Below are 25083 nucleotides of genomic sequence, written 5' to 3' on the forward strand. Positions count from 1 at the left end.
ACTCATCTGTTCCTTAGAACAAAGTCAAAATAATTTCCTAAAGCTCTTAGCAAACACCAGGCTCTTCTCTGAATAAAGGTAAGAGGACGTGACTTCAAATGTTCTAGGTAGGCTTCCAAAAAGCCTATTAATCCTTACTGCGGCTTAACTGTTGGTCAGACCCAGAGATGATTCCTAAACCTTACACTATTAGAGACAACTACATTGGTACTTCTATCCAACTGGCTTATTTTTATCTCGTGGACATTTTGATTGTGTCCATGAAAAGTTCTCTTTGCATAAAACAGCTGCTAGAAAGCTTAAAACCAAAATTATGCCATATACTCACTCTGCTGTCTATATGTCTTCTTTTGATCCATTTTAAATTTACATTATACTGTTGAATTTTATGTCATCACAAATTCTTTTCTGTAACAAGATAGGTTAGAAACTAATACTCAACCCTGTTTTCATATACTGCAACCTTAATGCTTAGGATGATAAAGCTAGAAGAAACTCAAAATATTCCAGGTCCATCACTAGCAATTTATAGATAAGAAACTGAGGTCAAGAGAGGTAGAGTGTCTTCAAGATCACACCGCTGGAAAGTAACAGAACTTGAACTCCAAAACAGGTCTTCTGAATCCAAAGCCAGTAGTTTTTCTATCTGCACAATACCAACAGTCCACCAAACACCGTAACATCAAAGTCAATTTTCTCATTCACCTAAGCTCCTTCTAGTCCCAAACAAGTCCTTGGTTATTTTTAAATTATGCCAGCTCTAAATCATAGCTATTTAACAAAACCATCTCCAAACTAAATACAAACTGGCCTCAAAATGGATGTGATATTAGTATAAAATAATAAAAATATAAATAGCTTTGTTTGCTGAAGGTATAATTTCCTGTCCTTATCTTAGAGGGCAGAGACCATGTTTTCCTTGACTTGCATGATTAGACATTGATGAAAGTAAGCCAAATGTAAATTAAGTTCCATTTCATATCAATCTGATGACAGTTGCTTTTTTTCTTACAAAAATATGACACATAAGGACAAACAATATGATTTCACTTATATCAAGAATCTAAAGTAGTCAAATTTATAAAGACAGAAAGTAGAATGGAAGTGAGGAGTTATTATTTAATGAGTACAGTTTCAGTTTGGGAAGATGAAAAAAGTTCTGGAGATGGATGGTGGTGATACTGCTAAAAACATGAATGTACCTAATACTACTGAACTATATACTTAAAAATAGTTAAAATGGCAAATTTTATGTTATGTACATTTTACTACAATAAAAAAATAATAGAAAAAATATAACTGGAAATGTGCTTTTATGTTTCTGTCAATTAAAGGATGGATAAAATGACCACAAAAATTCAGTATAAGAACCATATAAAAGACACATTTACTCAAAATAGTTCCTACTCTGATTTAAAAAAAAAAAAATTAACCTACATGTACCCCAAATAGTCAAAATCTGGGTGGCCCCATCCCCAAGGTGAAAAATAAGAACCTTCAAAAACCATGCTATACTTGGAGATATGCCGTAGACCAAAGTGTGCTGGCCCTGCTGGGTGGAGAAGGTGGTGAAGGGTGAAGAGCTCTTACCTCCCACTGCCCTCTCTACCCGGCACAGCCCCCGGAGCACAGATTCCAGCAGGACTTCAGTGTTGGGCCAGGGACTGCAAGTGTGCCAGAGCCTCTGGTGATCCTGCTAGGCAGAAGTGTGAAGACATCTCTGTGAGGTCAAACAGATAAACTGCAGATTGTAGGAACTTTTCTGCCCTTTGGTCATGGAAAAGCAAACACTGGTTTGAATCAGAAATAAAGAACTGGATTTAAATGCAAAATTTTTACAGACCTTTTCACCCTGCTTCACAAAATAAAATTTCTAGTTGAATTTGTAGTAATTTAGTTCATTTTAGGTTTTTGAAAGGAGTAGGGAAAAGTGATTCTGAGAAAAGACAACCGGCAACAATGAGCATTTGTAGGTATTGTCTCAAGACTTACTTTTTTTTTGGAGTAGAGTACAATTTCGAGTATCATAAAGAGTATTTATGAAACATTTCTAATGTTATTTCTATTTGATCAGAACTATAGTATATCAGACCTGGAAGGAGTACTTTAGTCTGTCTTTAGATGAGGGATATAAGACTGAAAGATTTCATAGCTAGCTGGAAGCAGGGAAAAGACCAGAACCCAGCACATCAAGCAACTCTCCAATCTCGTAAGAGAACCTTTCATCCTATGTAAGCAAAGATGAACAGTTAGAAAAAACAGGTAATTTCTTATAATTTGTTATGTCCACTGGGATTCTCTTACAAATAAACAAGCCTCTTGGTAAAAATGTTTGGATAACCCAAAGGAATATGGCCGGGGGTGTGGGGGTAAGATAGGATATCTGTACAACAAGGTTGTACAGAACTTAATATTCCAGCTGTAAATGATCTTACAGCTAATGCTAACACACTGAGACGGTGTACTCTATAAGTATATTTACTAATATTTGATTATTTCTCCTATCATGTTGATTCCCACTAGATTTCAGGAAAGGAAAACATATACCACTGGGCATATGGAGATATATGTTTAACTCCTCAATCATTCATTCCCTTTACCTACCTCATCCTCAAAAGACTTTCATCCTATAGCTAGTTTTGTTCTTTGTCTACCGACTGTAAATGGATATTCATGTTATTATAGTTATCTTTGTTATAGGATTTTATCTTTACTTTTGTGTATCTATTTTCACTGAAAATAAATGGAGTGAAATAAATGAAATAAATGTTTAGAAACCCCAAGTTTCTTGTTTTGTCTAACTTTTGTATAAAAACTAAATACTGTTATCCAAAATGCAATAATGTTCTTTGGCTAAACAGTCCTCAAACTAACTTTTTGGGTGAAAGGCACTTTAAGTTATGTACAAAAGGTGCTTTGTACTTACTGCAAATAAAAAATAACTCAAGTCTTTCACTAGTGATTTACAGGTTGTTTACTATTCATGTTGATCTTTAATATAAGGTCTATTCAGTTGTCCCCAGGATGTTGGCCCAGGTTAGTTACATCAGAACCACCTGAGGAATTTACTTAAAAAATACATATTCCCAGGACCTGGTTTGGACATTTTAATTCAGTTGAGGTTAGCCAAAGAATCTCCATGTTAATCGTGCACCACAGGTATCTGCTGCTGCATAATATTCCACATTATCTCTTATTCCTGAGAAGCCTTGAATAAAGCCAGGTGCAGGCCTGACAAAGTATCAGAAAATAACTGTCTTGCCCTGATTTGTTCTGAAATATGCTCTCCTCGGGAGAAGTAATTCATAAAACATTGTGAGAAAACTGGAGGGTGGGTGGTGAGGGGTAATGGGAATTCAAAACCTAGACAAGGGTAAAGGAACAAGGATCCTGACCATCCTGGAAGTCTATTCTTCAGTATGCCTCACTTAAATTAAATCTTTTACTTTCTGATAGTTGATAGCAAGAGGTATCTAAGTTCCAGGTCTCTAAGCAGCTTGGTTTTCTTTTGTGTTTGGACAGTCATAAGTTTACAAGGAGACCTGTGGCTGGTTCAGGTCAGATCTCTGATTTGTACTTTGAAGCCTAAACTGGAAAAAGAAAATTACCTGGTAGTACTGGGAAACTGAGATAATTTTATTCTTAAAGTCAGTATTACATATGAAAGATTTCACAGGGAATCAGTAAAAGGAATTAGTACTATTAATATTTTAGGTTTGTATCAATGAGTAAGGGGCCACTGTTTTTTGAACATCTAAAAGGAAAAAAAAAATCATTCAAAGGCAGCTTTTTGATTGACTGAGAGACTAACTTAACTTCTCCTTGTATGTAACTGCCAATGCAGCAAGGAGCTCTGCAACAGGAAATGCCAGAACTATGCTAAGCAAATGGATAAATATAAAAAAGTAACTAGTCAGATCAGGCCATCAAGGTCCAAACAAAGTTATAGCTACAAATCAGAGAGAACGGCCACAAATTAGAATTTAAGAATATAAGGTGAGCAAATAAATTCGAAGAACCACCAGTTATTTTTAAATACTCCAAAATGTGTATAAATAAAACACAAATAGAATACATAAGAGAATAAAAAATGAACAAGGCAAGGAACAGGTTTTTAAAATGTGGTCCATCTATTCTTAGAAAGCAGCACCTTGTGAAAAGTCACAACCCGTCAGGTACAACGCACTAAACTAGAGGTCTAGAGTCAAACCATCCAAGATGAAAATGGCACTTCAAGATCCACTTATGAATAACTCTAACAGTTCTTAGAATTTTCACGCCAGGAGGTGAAATCTGTTGAAAGGCTGAAATTGTAAGGTTATTTATTCCCTAAGACTGACCATTAAGGAGCAGAATACTTCCTCTTTACATAGGAGCCTAAAGATGGCAATTTTACACCCCAGAGTTTTAATCAAGTGGCTAAGATGTGACTGTCAACAAAATAAAGCTGCTGTTACAGTCCTTCCTGCTAATGGCTATTTACTGTTATTTAATTTTTTAACTTTCTTAGATGTGCTGATTTCTTAGATGGTCCAAAGCCTGGCCAACTAAATTCTGAAACATGATCCATCACAAATTTTCAGTATTTTCCACCAAAAAGATACAGGCAACTTTTCATTTCTTTGATTACAAATATCAATCCTTTTTCTCCAGGCTAGTAGATATGATGTGTCATCCCTACATTTTGGTTCTGCTATAAGAAAAGATCTTTTAATTCAAAACACAATAGTGGTTTGTAAGGCAGACCATCAGATTCATCAGATCAAAATCACCTTTTTAAAATTATAGACTGCTAGCCCACCATCCAAGAGTCAGTCTCTGAGATGGATCCAGGTGATTGTGACTGAAGGCATATTTGAAAACCACTGACTGAAACTGTGTCCTCAACGAATGTGCATTTTGATAAATTATTTGGGATGGAGGGGTAAGAAGTGATCCTCACATAAATATAGGACAAATGTAAATGGTGTAAAGTCAAAAAAGTGGAGAATTACTATTTTTCATTAATGAAAAGGCTAAAAAATTAACACATCAGATAGACATATTCAAATGAAAATACAAAATGCATTTCAAGTTAAATTAACTTTTTTGGATTATCTCTTGTTTTGGGTTATCAACAACACGATCCCACTAGCCCAGACTATAGAAAAACTACAGTTAAAGTAACATTCTACCAGTTCTCATTTCCAAATGATTCTACATCACAGAATACAATAAGGAAAAGATATATTCAAAATGAACAAGAACTATCCCTTATTTACACTGTGGGCATAAGTCAATCACCAATTGAAGCTGATAATTTTCTTTCTTTTAGATCCAGTTTTGCCAATCCTAAAAAAAAAGTTGTTAGATAATAAGAGTTATACCACCTGCAGAGTTAAAATTTTCCCAAGAAAGCAAAAAGAAAAAAACCTACCAATAAAGGCACTGAAGTGCTGTGGCTTGCCTTCTGAACCAGCTTTGATGACCACCAACCTTATTTTTTTAAAACTACTGAAAGGTCACATCAAAAGATGAAACAGAATCCAATCCAAAAAGACTGGACCCCAAAAGGCACTGCTCAAATTACTGATTTGGAATGCTCAAACTGCATTCTCTTCCTTTGCCTTCCCCTAATGGACCATTCAATATTTAATGACATTTGCAGTACATTGCACAAAAGGACCTGCAGGCTGAGGTGAAAAGAGCTCTTCACAAAACCAAAATGTAAATCTGGAAAATTGGTTTTGACTGTGCATCACTTATACAGATATGACATAACAACCTCAATCAGGCCAAGACTCAACAATACTATTACATCAAAAGACTTAAGACCTTCAGAGAACCCTTCTACCTAAACCCATTCTCAGACAAAGGCCTAAGCACACTCAGCAGGGGCAAAAAACAGCAGAAGAAAATATTTCCAGAAAGGACTAATTACAAACAGGAACAAACCTGGACTCTTTACTCACCATTTTAATACTGCTGTCAACTGTAACAGATTAAAATCTGTACACACGACAAAGTAGAAAAAAGTCCCAAAATCAATAGTTTCAGCAAAACAAGGTACTAACTAAGGATTACTACAATCAACATTGCTACAGTAAAAACAATGGCAAACAGGGATTTGGCACCACATTTACAAAGTAAAAGCATGCACTTTTAATACACTTCAGATGTTTCTCAACAGAAAAGGCCAATGGAAGATGGAAAACATGGGGCATCTTTTACAGAACTCCCTATGACTAAGACAAACAAGCAGGAATCAAAGTGATCAATTTAGCAGATATGTAGCAGCAAAGTCATTGGTTCTGTTTGGAATTTAGCAATATACTTTTCTAACTGACAGCTGCCCTGGGTGTGTCTGTATCCAAGAAGCTGACTTTATCATACTACATCAGCATTTATTTAGTAATTTGGTGATTAGCATAAACTAGGTTAACCTTCAACCACAAGCTTAAAAAAAAAAAAGAGAATCTTACTATAGACTTCTTCAATGTAATTGCCATTTAGAAACCATAATGGTACTCTGAGCAGGATAGTAACATAAATTTTATCCAAAAAACCTATAATCAGAGCCCAAATAACTGAAAAGAATTAAGTTATTATGGAAATATTATATTCTGACCATACCTAGAGTTATAAACAAAGAATTCCTACTAGGAGGAATATTTTCAAGATGATCTGGTCACATTATGTGCATAGTTAAGATTGTTTGTGTTTTAATAAAGGTTCTTTCACAAAAAAATAAAATTCAGTGAAGTTATTCTTCCCTTGATGAAAAAAAAAAGAAAACTTGAAAAAAATGAACTACTGGTGGTTTGTCAAGAGGGAAGAAGAAAAACAGTAAGCTACATATTGAAGTTCTGGAATGCAGCACCTCAACTTCACATCTGCCCTAAACGTTTGAGACTATGAAATCCAAGTCATGTCTCGATGATCAAACCATACTTTACAGTTGCTCCAATTCCAATGTCTGACTTTAGCATCTTGTGTCAATTAAGAGTTCCCTAATACAGAGGATTGTGCTAAAAGAGTGCTAGGATTCTGCATGCTGCTGCCATTCCCTGGTCCCGTTCATGCTTGCGCTGCCCAATGAGGCAGCAAAGGAAGTCTGGTCTCAACACTCCACACTGTAATAACTAGAAAAGAAAAACAGCTGTAATTAGAAGAAGTTTACAAAGTCAAGAGACATCACTACAGCACTATAACTAAACTGTTCAAAGTTTTACCTTTTATTAACATCCACACTCTATTCAATAAAGCCCACATTCCTTTAAGTTGTTTTTAATGATGACATCTGTTACAGCATCAAAAACAAACTGCACGTTCTTGGTGTCTGTGGCACAGGTGAAGTGGGTATAGATCTCCTTGGTATCTTTTCTTCTGTTCAGGTCTTCAAACTGGCACTGAATGTACGCAGCTGCTTCTTCATATGTGTTGGAACCTGAAGCAGACACCCAATATTCTCAGTTCAAATTATAACAGCTGCCTGAACTCAATTAAGTCAGGCCATCACCATTTACTTATGGAGAGAGGGACTATAACCCAACTGAAATAAACAGATTTCTATTTTTCTATAATGATTAGGTTTTTCTATAATCACATGTTTCTTGAGTGCACAATCTCATTGTCAATAAACTTATCAGAAAGATCCAGGAAAACAAAACTTTTTTCCTTTTTCCCTTTCATTTGCATTTTTTAGCTAAAAAATTTATAAAGTATAAAAAGAAACTAGGGAAATAGGAGGATGCATTTCTAGAACACAATTGCTTAAAAAGTCAAGAGAACTTGTGTTCCTTGGATCAATGTTGAAATAAACAATTCAAAAGGGTAACTCCTGCTTCTTTTCAAAATCATCCACTTTTAACAGAGCGTAGCCTCAGAGCCTTACAGGAATAGTTTAAATAACCAAAGGTAATACAGTAGATGCAAATGGGAAGGGGTTTGAATTGCACACTTTTAAGTGGTGCATTTTATGGTACGTGAAGATCTCAGTAAATCTGTTATTTCTTCAAAGAGGGGGTTATCCAAAGTAACCCTATTTCAATAACATTTAAAATTAACACTCTTAATCACCTGCTTCAGAAACAATCTTGTCTACTTGTGAGTTTTTAGAATAGCCTTAGAAATTGGCTGCAGAGCCAGGGAAACTCAACAAAGACAACACACAGTTGCCTGAGAATTAGGGGCTATTTTCAGTGACATGAAGCATGACCAAAAAAATATCAACGACCAAGTATATAAAGAAGACTAAATAACAAAGGAAAGCTTAAGAAAAAAATGACTATTATTTCAATAATATTTTAAAAGAGGAAGGAAGATAGCTTGGTAGGTGCTTGAATAAGATTTACTGAGATGTACAGAACCTCTGTAAATTAAAGCAGCTGCTGTTGTTCAGTCACTAAGTCATGTCTGACTCTTTGCAACCCCATGGACTACAGCATGCCAGGCTCCTCTTTCCTCCACTATCTCCTAGAGTTTGCTCAAATTAATGTCCACTGAGTCACTGATGCCATCCAACCATCTCATCCCTCTGCTGCCCCCTTCTCTGCCCCATGAGGAATATGAAAAGGCAAAAATTTAGACAGATGACCAAAACATGATGTGAAAATTCTTAAGAAGAATGACAGCAATGGAAAACAGGCTTGGAAATTCACCCCACCCCCTACCGAAAAATAGATTAAGATATTGACAACTTTTTGCTGTGTGTGAAGATTCCCAGCTGAAACATTAACATCAATCCTTTACTTAAGATTTTTCTCCCATTCTAAAATCTGGCTACCTTCTATGAACTTAACCAACTCTAATCTTCCTCCTCACTCTTAACAAAGGCTGCAGTTCTAAATTCCCTAAGAAAAGAGAGGGCACAGGGCTTTAAAACTATATCTCAACTTTTTAAGTTGAAATGAAACTCACATAACTTGCTTTCTGTCTCTACGGATCTGCCTATTTGGGATATACCATATAGAAGGAGTCATACAAATGTGACCTTTTCTGTTTGGCTTCTTTCATTTAGTATAAAATTTATAGTATTCATCAAAATTGTAGCATTATCAATACTTTGTTCCTTTTTATAGCTAAATAGAAGCCTGGCAGGCTGCAGTCCATGGGGTCAAAAAGAGACAGATGCGATCGAGCACACACACACATACCTAAATAATATTCCATAGTACAGATATACTAATTTATTTATCCATTCATCCTATCTAGACTCTCGATTGCTTCTTTTCCCACCTGCTTACAAATTTTGCTCATTACATCCACTTTTAACAACTTCTCTTTTGCTTTAGGATCTCACCTCTAAGCCTATAAACATTTAAAGATCTCTCCTTCCCCTGTAATCTAAGCTGCTCAAGAGGAAGCTACACTTGTCTTTATTTCTTCACTTCCCACTCAGTAACCCACTGGTCCTGGCTCTGCTCTCATCATTCCACTGATAATGCTCTCCATTAACAGTCAATGATCTTCTAACTGCTAGCTCCACAAGACATTTTTTCAAAATGCATTTACTTATCTGCATATGACATTGTTGACCACTCCGCACTATTTAAACTCTCCTCTTAGTTTATGACACTTTAGCTTTCCAGATTCTTCTCTTTATCCAATATAAACCTTTATTATATTATATTATAAAGGTTTATCCAATATAAACCTTTCTTTCTCTCCTGCCAACAGAGGCTGGTATTTGCTCCCATTCTATTCTTTTCTCTCCTCATTCTATATCATCACCCTAGGTCATCTCATCCATTTTCATGTTGTATTTACACATGATCCCAAATCAGTATCTGTTACTAACCTTTAACCTCTCCCCAAGCTCCAAGGTCATATATATAACTATCTATTAAATATCTCTATTAGGATGTTTCAGAAACTTCAAAATCAACATTCCAAAATATGAACTCATATTTAACGTTCCTAAATGTATTTATATTTAGGAACATACCAAGTACCAATCAAGAGTACCTCTGACTCTTTCCATTGTCTTACCCTAGCTACACTCTTTCACCTTATTATATAAAGCATTTACAGCATCTGCTCAGCTAACAAGAGGTCTCCTTTCCTAGAAATACTTAATTCTGATCTGAAGGTCATAATGGTACAGCCCTAGCACTCATGTTTGTTGACCCTAACCTAAACTGACTGAGCTAAGGGTTTTTGCCTTACTTAACCTTGGCCAGTCAATATGAACCTTGGGCCAACAAATCCCAATCTAGCCTAGTTTTTTAAATGGAGGAGATATAGTAACCATGACAGGGCCAACTTTTATCATATACACTGAACAGGAGAGAGTTGGTAAGGAGAGAGAGAAGAATAGAGAAGACACAGGAGAGAAAAAAGATGGGGAAAGAAGGGCTTCCAGGACTTCTGACAATATTTCCTAATTCCAGCTGCATTCTTGAGAACCGTTTGCATTCTTGTCCCTGAATTCTGTATCTCTGAACCTTCACCAAAAGTTCCTATGTGCATACTGGAAGTCCTTACTAATTCAACTCCCCTACTATCCATCTTTATTGGCATCTGTTATGTAATTTTAAAAAATCAGTTTCTACTACATCATGTACCCCAAAGAATATCCTTCAATAGTTCCCCTCTGTCTCAGCATGGCATACAATGCCCTCTACGAGCATCCCTGCCCTTTTCTCTAACCACTCCTCCCCACAGTCTAAGCTCCAGCAATATCAAATTCCTCCTAGGTTTCAGAACAAATCATGTCTTTTTCTTTTTTTGCACATGAAGTTAGTTTATTAATGACGACATTTTGAAGCCAACCATTTTGATCCAGTATTTAAATAACAAGCTGTTTAATATTAAAGCAGACAGTACTGTCACAATGCTGCAAAAATACAGCTTTACCCATAAACCTTTCACACAATTATACATTAAATGCTATTTTTATTTAAGCAAGGCACCCCTATTTGTTCTAAAATATGAGATGTGTTCTCCACTGAAATAGCAAATGAGGAGACAGATTTTTTTCCTATCTAGAGCTGGTTTAATTCAAGTGAAGCCACTGATGTCCTTACTAGTCATGGCAGTTATGACAAATCATGTCAATTTTAACTGCAGATTTTATATATGCTATTTTCTTTTCCTAAAATGTTTTTCCTCCCGCACCTGCCTGATGATTTCTAGTTCATCCTCCTATTCTCTCACTCCAAGTGTCATTTCCTCTAGAAAAAGATTACACTGATCCCACTGAGGTAACCACTTCTTTGGTTCTTCTATTAACGAACATGTCACACTAAAATGAAACTCTTTACATGCGTCTCTCTCTCTCTTTCTATAACTAATGTCAGTTTCTTGAGTGCAAAACTCCATCTTATACTTGTTTTTTGTGAATATATTTATATCAAATTTTTATCTTGCTTTACCTCAAAAAATGAGGACAGAAATATAAACACCATAAATATGATTATATCTGGAATAGCACTTTAGACTTAAGGGGTCTTAAGCACATGCTTAATGTTGATACCACTACAAATGAGCACTCTCCACAAGGAGATACACACAACATTCAAAACGAATGACAGCTGTAGGAAGGTCATGAAAGTTTTGATTCAAGATGTATACCTCCAACAAAATCTTTCATGACCCTTTACCTGTGTATTCTGGATAACAGATAGTTAATGAACTCCTCTTTATTTTTTCCTCAAAAAGATCTTTCTTGTTGAGAAACAGAATGATCGAAGTGTCTGTAAACCATTTGTTGTTACAAATGCTGTCAAAGAGTTTCATGCTTTCATGCATTCGGTTCTGAGAAAGAAACAAAGGATGATATAGGTCAGTAGCAAAAACTAAAAGTAGATTAACTATTAATGAAAAAGAGACCAAAAAGAGTTTATTTCTTTTCTTTTCTTTGACTATGCCACACAGCATGCAGGATCTTAGTTCCTCGACCAGGGATTGAACCCATGCCTCCTGCGGTGGAAGTGTGGCATCCTAACCACTGGATCACAAAAGAAGTCCCACACCACAAAGTTTTAAAACCACTGATGGGCAATCATGGAAACTAGTCAAATACTGATAATACAAAAGCTGAGTCGGTCCTTATTTTTATAATTCTTGAAGCTTGGGAAGTGGGAATAAGGACTAGCTAATAAGAGACCTAATCCTGTCCTTATTCTCAGTGTGCTGTCATATCTCCTTACGGTTAATAGGGTATAGATAAATAATTTGAAATTTTAATCTCACTGACAAGGAGAAAAATTAAGACTATTAGGTTCTGGTTCAATGAGTAAATGGATGCCCAAAGTCTTCCTAAGAGTTATTTTCCATTTCCTGCTTGCATTAGACAGGTCTTTTATTTACCAGAAGCTCCAACATACCATCTCCTCATCTTCAGCCAGAACAAGGTCATAATCACTGAGGGCCACACAGAAGATAATTGCTGTCACTCCCTCAAAACAGTGAATCCACTTTTTTCGTTCTGATCTTTGGCCACCTACATCAAACATCCTGAACAAGGGGAAAGAATGCACAATTTTAGCAAGGTCACACACACACACACATTTCTAAACTGAAATGGTTAGGGAAGTTCCCACTACTGCATTTTCAAAACCCCATTTATAATAAAAAAAGACAAACAAGAAGCAGATAAAAATTATCTGTAGTTAAATGTAAGAGAACAATATGAGAAAATAAAGCTGAAGAACAATCAAGATTCTCATTTTAGAAAAAACAGTTGAGCCTCCTCTCTATTAAAGCTTGTGCCAGACATGCCGAAAGTCAGCAGAGTGAGCGGTGAAATAGATTAAAGGAAGGAGGGAAAAAAGACAGGAAAAATGAAGAGCTGAACAATACTGAACAATCTGAGATAGTAAAAATAATAACTAACATTTGCCAGACACTACCCTAAACATCTTTAAGTACATTAACTCATTTAACCCTTATAACACTCCTGTCAGTACTACTATTATCCCCGTTTTACAGATGAAGAAACTGAGGTGCAGATATGTTCATTTGCCCAAGGGAACACTACTAATAAATGGTGACTGGAGTTCTAATTCCTATACCCAAGCTGGTACTCACAACACCACTCTACCTCTCAAAACGATTTATCTCTTTAGTTAAAAGAGATAAAAAAGAAAAAGAACAATGAAAAAACATAAATCCCCAACTTGCATCCTGCTTCCGTAACTCTACTGATTCAAAATTTTGTTTTCCTTACTTTTTTCTTTCTTTAAACTGAGTTATAACTGAGATGTGTTTTTCTTACTTTAAGGAAAATATTTTTGAGATTAATTGCAGACAAAAGTAAATCATATTTCATGGTAGAACTTTAAGAACCCAGTATCTAAACACAAAACTTAACCAGTATTTTCCAACTTGAAGTCTCATTCAACCTAATTAATAATAACAAAGCCTCAAAACCGTTCACACACCTTATGTTCCACTTCTGATTAGTTTTAGTCCACTAATCCCTTCCGGGAGACTTAACTTGATATTCTGAGTAAACTGCTGAACTTGTGTCAGCAGTGTCCTCCTTTGCCACCTACAGTAAAAGGAGGACCTGCACTGCTTTGTTTTTTAACTGGCACTAGGGTCTGAGGAGGTATGTACACAAATGGTTAGCTACTCTTAAGACGTATGCTTGATGACAACGATAAAATGTTTTAAGGTTAAACTCTGCCAAGCTGGTTCAGTGTGTCAGATCTACAGGGACTAGGCGTCTATTTTAAGAGAATATTTCCTATAGAGATTGAGAGAAATTTAAGACATAGTTGAATAATTTTTCAGTGTATGTTTTAAAAGAACAGTCATCTCATCTCTTCATGACCCACTTTCACTTTTGGCTGATCTTACGCAGTTTTCTGAAACTTTAGTCCTGACCCCTGAAATGAGGCAATCACAAGTTGGTGCTAATACAAGGTCATATTATAAGTTTTAGAAAAGTTAACATCACATATTTCACCATGGACCTTTCAAGGGCAGACATACACTGGTACACAAATAATTTCAGTATGCTCTACCATTTCTTTCTATAAAATCCGTAAAACTGGTAGAACACTGTGAAGTTCCCAAAGTGGGCTTTTCACACATATTAACATTTACAGTATCATTCACTAACATCAACATTTTATAAACATTACCTCATAACAGAGAGGCAAGTAAGCAATTACAGAATGCCTTGCATATACCAGATGCTCAATAAATGTTTGAATAAATGGATAGTGGTTTTTGCCTAGAGAGAAGAGGAAAAGGAAGAAGTGATAGTACTTCATAACAAGGTATCTACATGCCAACAATAGTGTGTGCAGAACCTTAATTAGATCAGGCTATTAATCCTGACATAAAGAGACCAATAGAATTTACCTAACTAAAGATCAACTATGACATCAACAAGTTTCCCACACTAAATAAGTAAAGGTCATGACATATAATTATAAATGGATTACTAATCTTATAACATATAGTCATCTCATTTTTTCGGTTTCATGACTTATAATCCATGGAGACTCTGCTATTCTTGTTAATAAATTCATCAGTACTATGATAAGCAGCTCTTCTACTCTAAAAATATTCAGCTGAACTGCTATTTTCCTCTATCAGGTTTCAAATCCATTTTGGTGTATTAAGACTTCAAGACCTCAACTAGTGTCTAGTAATAGGTAAACTCTATATGGATTTTGCATACTGTTTTGCATACAGAATTCTATGAAGCAATTTTTTTCAGAGAAAAGAAAACTAAGAGAATCTGAGCTAGAAGTTACATTTACATGCAATAATGCTGAATGTCACACTCTACATATAAGCATAACAAAGTAGCTAAAAAGTACATCATATATTCAAGAGGGAAAGTTTACTCCTAAGCTCAAAGGTCACAAAAGCAGAAAACAGGAACCAAAAAGACAGGTCTATTATTAACACAGAGACAAGCTGAAGCCTATTTTAGAATTACTAATAATGATGAGAAAATCCTCTGTATTAGAATACTAGAATTTTCTCTCTCTAAAATAGTAATTGTTTATAAATTATCTTACTTTCTGCAAATTAACTCTACCCCTAGATCAATATTCCACTCTGTACATAGTACTAAGAATTAAGCTGTGCATTATACTGTGCACTAATCAGTCAAAGGCCATGACAATATTAGCTTCATTCCATTAAACTTAAAGAGAAGTGAGATCCAGTAAGAAATGGTTGACACTGGTGAGAAAAGCATTTCTATTTTAATATCAAAATGCCAGAACAAAGCCACATAAACTAAACCAAAACACTACTTTCTATCCTTTTAGTATTGTTGCTACCCTTCTAAACAACAAACATTCAATACCTGTTTTGGTGATTCCAATAAAAAAGCAGCTGAAAAGAATAAAATTAAAGATAAAATAAATTGGTAACCACATGATTACTTTTATTGATACGTAAGTTCTAATTTAATTTTGAATTCAAATTGCTCCAAATAGAAAAAATATTTGACGCTATTTGGAGAAAGAAGAAACACTTGGACCCATTCACTTAAAACAGCCAAATACTAGCAGATGAATATAATTTATAAATTTCTGAATCAAAGAAAGTTGCCTAGATAAATTATACCCTGATTAACAGATACTAACTAAAGGAAAGATATTTGTGTTTGGCATATCTAGAAAAAGGCTAGTGACTTACTTGAAGTATAGGTCTTTGAAAGTGAAATGTGTTTCCACAATGCCTGTGGTCTTCACTCTCGTCCGCAAAACGTCTTGCTGAGTTGGAATGTAGTTGGTTTGGGATATTCTATCCAAATCATTTAGGTAACTAAGTAAGTAAAATACACATTTATTTTTACCTAATGAAGCCAACCATGTGCAGAGCAAGTCAACAGACTAAACTAGTTCCTTGCTGAAAGCAGAATCTGTACCTGTCACTAAAGTGGCAGAATAAATCAGATCTTCAGTATCTTAGAAATGATAATGAGGGGAACAAAGGGGAATCTAGCACAGGACAATTAAAGTAGACTCTTTACACTCTACACAAAAGTGGTATTAATTCTACCAAAATTTAACTGTGAAAGCCAATTAAAAAACATGAAAACACTATTCTTAATAAAGACTCCTGAAATTTAATACTAAATCAACTGTGCACTGCACAGTACAAAAATCCAACCAAACAAAAGCCCTCAGACATTTAAATTAATGGGTCATTTGTCTGTTTAAACATTTGCCAGGACATTAGAAATACTGTTTGAATTATTAAAATTAAAAAGAACTACTAAGCTCAGTAAGAATGAGTATTTATTTCCTCCTGTTTTCACTCATAAAACAGAAAAGTTAAAGATTTCTTTTTAATCTAAGCCAAAAACAAATAAATACCTCCAAAGAAACTTCACTTGTTCAGTGAAATAATTTAAAAACTGCTTCAAAGCTAAATTAAATTCTTCACAATTTCAGGTCCCCCCCCCAATTTTTTTTTAAAGAACAGCTGATACCATAGTAAGTGAATCATTAATGACCCTCTAAAACTTAGTAGGAAATGGCAACCAACTCCAGTATTCTTGCCTGGAAAATTCCAGGGATAGAGGAGCCTAACAGGCTATAGTCCATGGGGCTGCAAAGAGTCGGATACGACTCAGCATGCACACACACACAAAGCTAAGTACCATCGTTAATGTTAGGGAATCAGTCAAGCTTAGATCAACGATTATGGAAAAAAAAAAAAAACACTCTATAAATCATGTGTCTTCAGGTATAGTTAGAGGATTCAGAGTTTACTGAATGCATGTTTTAAAAATTACAATCTAGCTTTGATGACTACAGAGAAAACTATAGAATCCTGACAGGAGGAGAAGGGGACAACAGAGGATGAGATGGCTGGATGGCATCACCGACTCGATGGACATGAGTTTGGGTTAACTCCGGGAGTTGGTGATGGACAGACAAGCCTGGCGTGCTGCGATTCATGGGGTCGCAAAGAGTCGGACACGACTGAGAGACTGAACTGAACTGACATGTTTCTAAAGTCAAGTTTTCATTTAAAAAATATGTTTCTCAAATATCATTTAATTTCTTCTTATAACAATTTAAAGCTAGAATGATAGGAAAAGGAGAATATAATATTGGAAAAAATACCTTAATGCTTAGAAATGCCTTCATTTGGTACAGAGATGAATACAGGTAACAAAAGCACACCAAGACCCCAAAACAACATTAAGAAAAAACCCACACATTCTGAACATAGGTCTTATAAACACACTGTAAAAGAAGCAATATAGGACAACATGTAATAGCTTAACAGAAGTATTAATTACAAATTTTCTAAAACTATGTAACACTCCAGAGAATTTTCTTAACAAACAGATGCTTCAACTTTGTCCAAAGACTCAACATTCTCCTTCTATACAAAGTCTATTATTGTGATCTAGATAAAAGATTTTTAAGTGGTAACTAGTACCAGAGAAAGCCATAGTGCAGCCCAGCCAGAGTTGTGTGCATAAAAGGGATATCACAATTTTAACTTATTTTGTTAGCTGGCAATCAATGTAAAGCCCTTATGCAGAGAGAACTTACTGAGTTGAAAGAAATTCAGGACTCAGCTGCAATTGATTTCTCTCCTCTCACTTATTTACTATAAATGACCACTGCTGCCGCTGCTGCTAAGTCACTTCAGTCGTGTCCGACTCTGTGTGACCCCATAGACAGCAGCCCACCAGGCTCCCCCGTCCCTGGGATTCTCCAGGCAAGAACACTGGAGTGGGATGCCATTTCTTTCTCCAATGCAGAAAAGTGAAAAGTGAAAGTGAAGTCGCTCAGTCGTGTCCGACCCTCAGTTTCCCCGTGGACTGCAGCCTACCAGGCTCCTCCATCCATGGGATTTTCCAGGCAGGAGTACTGGAGTGGGGTGCCATCGCCTTCTCCAATAAATGACCACAGAGCTACTCTAATGATGCCAAGTCTCCCATTTACATTCCAAGAGGAAATATTTTTCTCCAAGCCACACAAAATGACCAATGGCTCTATAACCCTAAACTGAAACAATTTTTATAAATATATCCTACAGAATTCTAAGGGTGTCTGTTCCTAAAATATTCCCTTAAGAATAGGCACTGAACTTTCGATAGGGTCACCAAGACACTTTCTGTTTTAGTTTCACAAGGAAAAATTACTTACTATGAAGCCGAATCATTGAGCTGATATTCCCTGGATCTGCTGAAGCAAGCTTGCACCCCACCATCTCGCCATAACCGTTTAATCACTCCTGCTAATTCTGGAGTCATGACTCCTTCTTCGGCACTGCCAGCTAAAACAAATAATTGCCGGGCATCGTCCTGAGGAAAGCATTTAAGGGAGAGAGACAGATGATTCTCTATTTCTTGAAGACTTAACAAGTGTCTCATTAACACACACATGCAAATGGTACCACATACAATACACGGTAACTATTTCTAAAAAGAGACATGAAAGAGACCTTTCTTGGCAGTGTAGTTTGAGAGAATTTACAATGAAGCCTGTCTCCTCCCTTCTCACCGCACTATAGTCAGAAGTGCACTCCCACTCCTCACACCACCATTCCCTGAAATGATCTCTCCTGACTGTCCTACAAATCTCCATGCTGGTCACTCATGATTTCTTTGACAGAAAAAACTTGTCTGTGAGACAGGCACATGGAATACATCCCCATTCTGTTAAAGGAAGCCTACAATAAAAAATAGAAATGAAAAGACTAGCAGATAAGAGGTAAAGTCTAAATACATCAAAGGGAGTAAAACATTAATCAAGTTTAAGGCAACATTGTTCTGTTTCCCACCCCCTAAATCTTAGAAGAACAGGAAGAAGAACAGACTGAAGCATATACAGAGTCTGGATGTCTAGTGGGGGAAAAAAAATCCCTAAGGGAAAAATTCAGAGTCTCCAGGTTTCCCTGAAGTATAATAATCTTCTAAATAAGAAAGAGGAAGAAAGGTAGAAGAAGAAAAAGAAAGTACCACAAAGAGATTTGATCAAAACTTCCTGAGTCGCAGGCACAGCTTTCTAAGTGGTTATAGTTTTAAAAACTAAGACATGTGAGAGATAAAGAGGACAGAAAGGGCTGTGAGAATTGTGACTGCTTTGTCCTAACAAGCCCTGCTTGTCAGATACTTTAAAAATAAACACAGATCTCATGGGATGATTTCCCTGCCTTGAATCTAATTATTTATCTGTCTCAGGAGATTTTTAATTAACTGTAAGAATGCAACTGCTAAACAAATTCATAAAGTAGTAGTAAAGGGGGAAGGGGAGCAATCAACTATATTACAAGTAATCAGGTAATATTCTCCTTTTGCGATTCTTTCCAGTATTTTTCCCAGTAGTATTTGAGACCCACCCCCCTTTAATAAACTTTATCTAATATCTATATTCCCCTCCTCTATTTTCAGAGATAATAATTTTATAAAAAAGGAACGAATGAGAAAAGCTCAAAAATTACACAAACTGGCAATGTACTCAACAGTGGGCATGTCCTTCTACGTATATGGTATAAACCCATGGACTGCAGCCTACCAGGCTCCTCTGTCCATGGGATTTTCCAGGCAAGAATACTGGAGTGGGTTGCCATTTCCTTCTCCCGGGGATCTTCCTGACCCAAGGATCGAACCTGGGTCTCCCGCACTGCAGGCAGATGTCTGAGCCACCAAGGAAGTTACATATGGTATATTGCCTTATTTAACATTTAAAGATTTTATAGGGACGTCCCTGGTGGCTCAGTGGTAAAGCATCTGCCTGCTAATGCAGGAGACACAGGTTTGATTCCTAATCCAGGAAGCCTTCACATACTGCCAGAGCAACTAAGCCCTTATGCCACAACCACTGAGCCTGTGCTCTAGAGCCTGGGAGCCACAACTACTGAAGCCCACACCCCCTAGAGTCCATGCGCCACAACAACAGAACCAAAGCAATGAGAAGCCCATGCACCACAACTAGAGAGTACCCCTCACTCACAGCAACCAGAGAAATGCCTACGCAGCAACAAAGACCCAGCACAGCCAAAAATAAAACTAAATTTTTTTTTAATTAAAAAAAGTTTAAAAAAATAAAGACTTTATAGTCCCTTGGTTCTGAAATTTGACCTATACTCATGCAAGTATTCAAAAACCTTAATAAGTATTAGTTTTTTTAAATATCATGATTCTAATTTCAGAAACTTTAAAACAGAGATACTGCTACATATTTTTGCTGTCTTGACTTCGTTAAGCTTTAGGAGGAAACATCTTTCCCTTAACCCCTTCTAGAGACCTACTCCTGCTTGTCCACAATAAACCCTCTTTTATAGGTCCATAAAGAGGCTCCTCTTTTCAGTGAACATCATACCTCCACCTATAAAGCAAATATGAAAAAGCAACCTATCCCACACCAGTTCTATGCTTTTCCATTCACTCTCCTACCAACTACAAAAAAACTAGCAAAAGATAAGTGAGGAGCTATAAATATAAATCCTTACATACGAAAGGAAAAAAAAGAAAAACTTCAAAAAATTATATAGGGTTGTAGATTATGATGAGTAGATGCTGGAGAACTAGGTGATTCAGCAGGCATGAGAGGAATTAACAATGTCAACTGCTTCTGGTGACACAGGAGTGTTAGGACCTGGAAATTAATGGTACTGATTTGATCAAAAAAGAAATGAAAGGAAGAGGGATAGTATGGTGTGAATGTTTGTATCCGCCTCAAATTTCTATGTTGAAATCCTAATCTCCAAGTGATAGTTTTAGGAGGTAGGCCCTCTGGGAGATGCTTAGGTCATCAGGGTGGCACCCTCACGAATGGGTGAATGCCCTTATAAAAGAGATTCCAGAGATCCCTTCCCCTCCTGCCTAGTGAGAACGCAGCAAGAAGTCTGCAACCTGGAAGAGAGCTCTAACCAGACCATGCTGGCACCCAGTTCTCAGGCTTCCAGCCTTCAGAAGTATGAGGAACAAATTTCAGTTATTTATAAGCTACTGAATCTGTGGCATTTTATTATAGCAGCCTGAACATTCTAAGACAGAATGTCAACTGCGTCTGGTGACAAAGGAATGATAGGACTCAAAGATTAATAACAACTAATTTGACAGAGGAAAGAAAGGAAGGAAGAAGGAATGGCCAGGATAGAAAGGAGGTCAGATAGAGAGTGAGAAATAAAAAAGGAGGAAACTAAGAAAGTAAGTAAATAACTGAGACAGAGAAAAAGCCAACAAAGAGAGGGAAGAGAGTATTACTAACCAGTTACTGGATACAGCAAATATGACAGATAAACAGAGTTGGGTGATAAGAAGGAATGAGAAAAGAGGAAGAAAGTAAGAAAACGAGAAAGAACTGGTAGATGGTGTGGGGAAGAAGAAGTCAGGCTGGTGAGAGAAAGGATAGAAAGGAATAAGACAAAAATAAAGACTTCATTTATTCTTGTCTCAGCTACCACATTTTTCCTGCTCAGAGGGTTAGAAAAACAGTCTCTAATTTCTGTGATATGGAATTTCTACAAAAACGTCAAAGTCATGCCCCACACATTCCTCTTCACTTTTTCTTTTGCTCTCTTCTCTCCAATCATTTTACAATCCTTATTACAGCTTCCCTTCCTTCATGGCACCTCTAGACTTCCTAGTCTAACATTATCAATTATAACCATCCTTTTACTATGATTCCCTCCAATATGTTTCCCACTTATTTACTGTATATTAATTTGCATCTGAAAAGTTGACAGTTGCTTAGAAGAGTTCCTAAGCTACTTTACAGACATAGAGGCTTTGCCTTTCCAGGCAGTCTCCCAAAGTCACTTCCTTTTATTGACCATAGCACCTAAGTATGACAATGAACACAGCTGATGACTCCCTTAGTTCTAGGAAAGCATTCTATACATTCCCAGCCTTCTCTTGAAATTTAGCTAATGATGATATAAAAAATCCTGCACCTTCATTTTGGCCCTCTCCCCACTGTATCAAATATCTTAATTTACAAACTACACTTTCAGGGCCCAATAAGTATTATAATCAATCAACACAACTTCTGAATATCTGGCATTTCAAAAATTATACTAGGACATGGTAAAACTCAATTCTATAGCCTACAGTACAGTGTAGTATAAGGATACAGTATTCTTGAATACCAGAAAATCGCCTCTAAAATTGAGACTTAGTGTTCATGTCCTTATCAAGTTTATCCCAGAGACTGATATTTGTTTTTAATCTCTACACCTCAGAAAGCAGAGCTACTTATCATGACAACCTCTTTTAGATCATTTTAATTCATTATCATTTACTACTACAAACGTCAACAGTGCTGTAAAAGCAGCAAGTAAATAAAAGTTACCACAAAAACCTACAGTATATCCACAGAATCCGATTTCCTAGATTTATATTTGTGGCAGTAATCAAATATCTCTTAAAGTAGATAGTTAACACATCTCAAATGAGCATACAGTACTTTGCTACATCTTGTCACTTAAATTTATTTCCCTAAAACATGAAGCAGATTTTGCTTAACTGCATCTACTGAAAAAGGGCAAGTAAAGAGGAAATGAGAAGCACTTACTGCTCTGGCAGCTTCCCCAAAGTCAATCTTTAGCCGTCCCATGGCTCTTATGATTGCAATGATAGACTGTATAGTATTGCTGTAGACAACTACTTTATATTGTTTACATTCTTCCTCTGAATAGCCATCTTCATGAATGATTCTTTAAAAAAAAGAAAACCACAAATCATTACCATGGAACTAAAATGAAAGACACTATGGACTTTTACGCATTTTGAGGAAATGTATCGAACAGTTTTACAAAAGACCATGTTCCAACTTACTTCATCTGTTTCACAATCGTGCTTTTGCCAGATTCTCCAGCACCTGAAAGAAAAGAAAACCAGACTTTGAATTCATCTGTAATCCAGCTCAAAAGTATGAAGTCAACATGAGTGATAATTCTAGATTAACAGAAACCACAGGTCCCAGGGAAAACTTTGATGAGGTTTTTCTATCAGGAAAAACTACAAAGCTTCTCCATTAGAGATTTCACACACACCACACACACACACACACACACACACACATATTTTTTTACTTTCTTCAGCAACCAAATATAATTCATTGAAAGTGTCCCAGTGCCATCTTGATATAACTTGTGTAACGCAGGCACTCTAAAGGAGATATGGCAACATACACACCTCTACAAACTCATCATCTACATGAAACATTGTGCATGATACAGGTACTGAATACAGGCAAAAAGGAAATGATTATTTTTTGGCTTATTCACTTTCACTAATTCCTGTCTATATCCATGAACCTGAGAAGAAACTTCCATCTTAACAAATCCAATGGTCAATTCTAGGCCATGACTAAAGAGTTCAAAACAGAAGCAGAGGGGGCGTTGTCTCTACCACCTTTCCACTGTATATTCCCTCAAAATCACACTTCCCTCCTCAGCCACGGGGCCCCTGAATGCCCTGACATTCCACCTGCACTTCCCTAGTGAACTCTCTGTTACTTCCCAAGATGCCTATCCGATACCACCTCTTCTCTCTCAAACTTTACAAACCCCTTCCCACTCTGACTCTCAGCTAATGATTCTGCCTCCTTCTTATGGGCAAACGTAAAGCACTCCGAAAAAATTATCTCATCTTCCCATAACCAAACCCTTCAATCTATCTCAGTTCAGTTCAGTCGCTCAGTTATGTCCAACTCTTTACGACACCATGAACTGCAGCACACCAGGCTTCCCTGTCCATCAACTCCCAGAGCTTGCTCGAACTCAAGTCCATCGAGTTGGTGATGCCATCCAACCATTTCATCCTCTCTGGTCCCCTTCTCTTCCTGCCTTCAATCTTTGCCAGCATCAGGGTTTTTTCAAATGAATCAGTTCTTCCCATCAGGTGGCCAAAGTATTGGAGTTTCAGCTTTGGCATCAATCCTTCCAAAGAATATTCAGGACTGATTTCCTTTAGGATGGACTGGTTGGATCTCCTTTCAGTTCAAGGTACTCTCAAGAGTCTTCTTCAACACCACAGTTCAAAAGCACCAATTCTTCAGTGCTCAGCTTTCTCTGTAGTCCAATTCGCACATCCATACATGACTACTGGAAAAACCATAGCTTTGACTAGACAGACCTTTGTTGGCAAAGTAATGTTTCTGCTTTTTAATATGCTATCTATGTTGGTCATAGCTTTCCTCCAAGGAGAAAGTGCCTTTTAATTTCATGGCTGCACTTACCATCTGCACTGATTTTGGAGCCCACCAAAATAAAGTCTGCCACTGTTTCCATTGTTTCCCCATCTATTTGCCATGACGTGATGGGACCAGATGCCATGATCTTAGTTTTCTGAATGTTGAGTTTTAAACCAACTTTTTACTCTCCTCTTTCACTTTCATTGAGAGGCTCTTTAGTTCTTCTTCACTTTCTGCCATAAGGGTGGTGTCATCTGCCTATCTGAGGTTATTGATATTTCTCCTGGCAATCCTGACTCCAACTTGTGCTTCATCCAGCCCAGCATTTCTCATGATGTACTCTGCATGTAAGTTAAATAAGCAGGGTGACAATATACACCCTTGATGTATTACTTTCCCAATGTGGAACCAGGCTGCTGTTCCATGTCCACTTCTAACTGTTGCTTCTTGACCCGCATACAGATTTCTCAGGAGGGAGGTCAGATCGTCTGGTATTCCCATCTCTTGAAGAATTTTCCACAGTTTGTTTTGATCCACACAAAGGCTTTGGCGTAGTCAATAAAGCAAAAGTAGATGTTTTTCTGGAATGCTCTTGCTTTTTCGATGATGCAGTTTGATGTATGGCAATTTGAACTCTGGTTCCTCTGCCTTTTCTAAATCCAGCTTGAACATCAGGAAGTTCACGGTTCACATACTGTTGAAGCCTCCTAGCTTGGAGAATTTTGAGCAGTACTTTGCTAGTGTGTGAGATGAGTAAAGTTGTGCAGTAGTTTGAGCATTCTTTGGCATTGCCTTTCTATGGGATTGGAATGAAAACTGACCTTTTCCAGTCCTGTGGCCACTGCTGAGTTTTCCAAATTTGTTGGCATATTGAGTGCAGCACATTCACAGCATCATCTTTTAGGATTTGAAATAGCTCAACTGGAATCCCATCACCTCCACTAGCTTTGTTCATAGTGATGCTTCCTAAGGCCCACTTGACTTCACATTTCAGGATGTATGTGAAGGATGTATGGCT

General features: G+C 36.8%; 1 protein-coding gene across 1 annotated transcript in view; it reads right to left on the reverse strand.

The window, feature by feature from the left end:
- Positions 1-5937: 5937 nt before the first annotated feature.
- Positions 5938-25083, reverse strand: part of GNAI3 (G protein subunit alpha i3) — a 44473-nt gene continuing 25327 nt past the window's right edge. Inside the window, exons 2-9 of the mRNA XM_005891308.3 lie at positions 22706-22748; positions 22443-22584; positions 18069-18226; positions 15592-15720; positions 12309-12438; positions 11583-11736; positions 7212-7426; positions 5938-7121 (exon numbers count right to left, since the gene is read on the reverse strand). Of these exons, the coding sequence (XP_005891370.1) occupies positions 7236-7426; positions 11583-11736; positions 12309-12438; positions 15592-15720; positions 18069-18226; positions 22443-22584; positions 22706-22748 (947 nt within the window). The 3' untranslated portion in view covers positions 5938-7121; positions 7212-7235. The remainder of the gene's footprint in view (positions 7122-7211; positions 7427-11582; positions 11737-12308; positions 12439-15591; positions 15721-18068; positions 18227-22442; positions 22585-22705; positions 22749-25083) is intronic.

Source organism: Bos mutus, chromosome 3, assembly GCF_027580195.1.
Source record: "Bos mutus isolate GX-2022 chromosome 3, NWIPB_WYAK_1.1, whole genome shotgun sequence".
NCBI classification, from domain to species: domain Eukaryota; kingdom Metazoa; phylum Chordata; class Mammalia; order Artiodactyla; family Bovidae; genus Bos; species Bos mutus.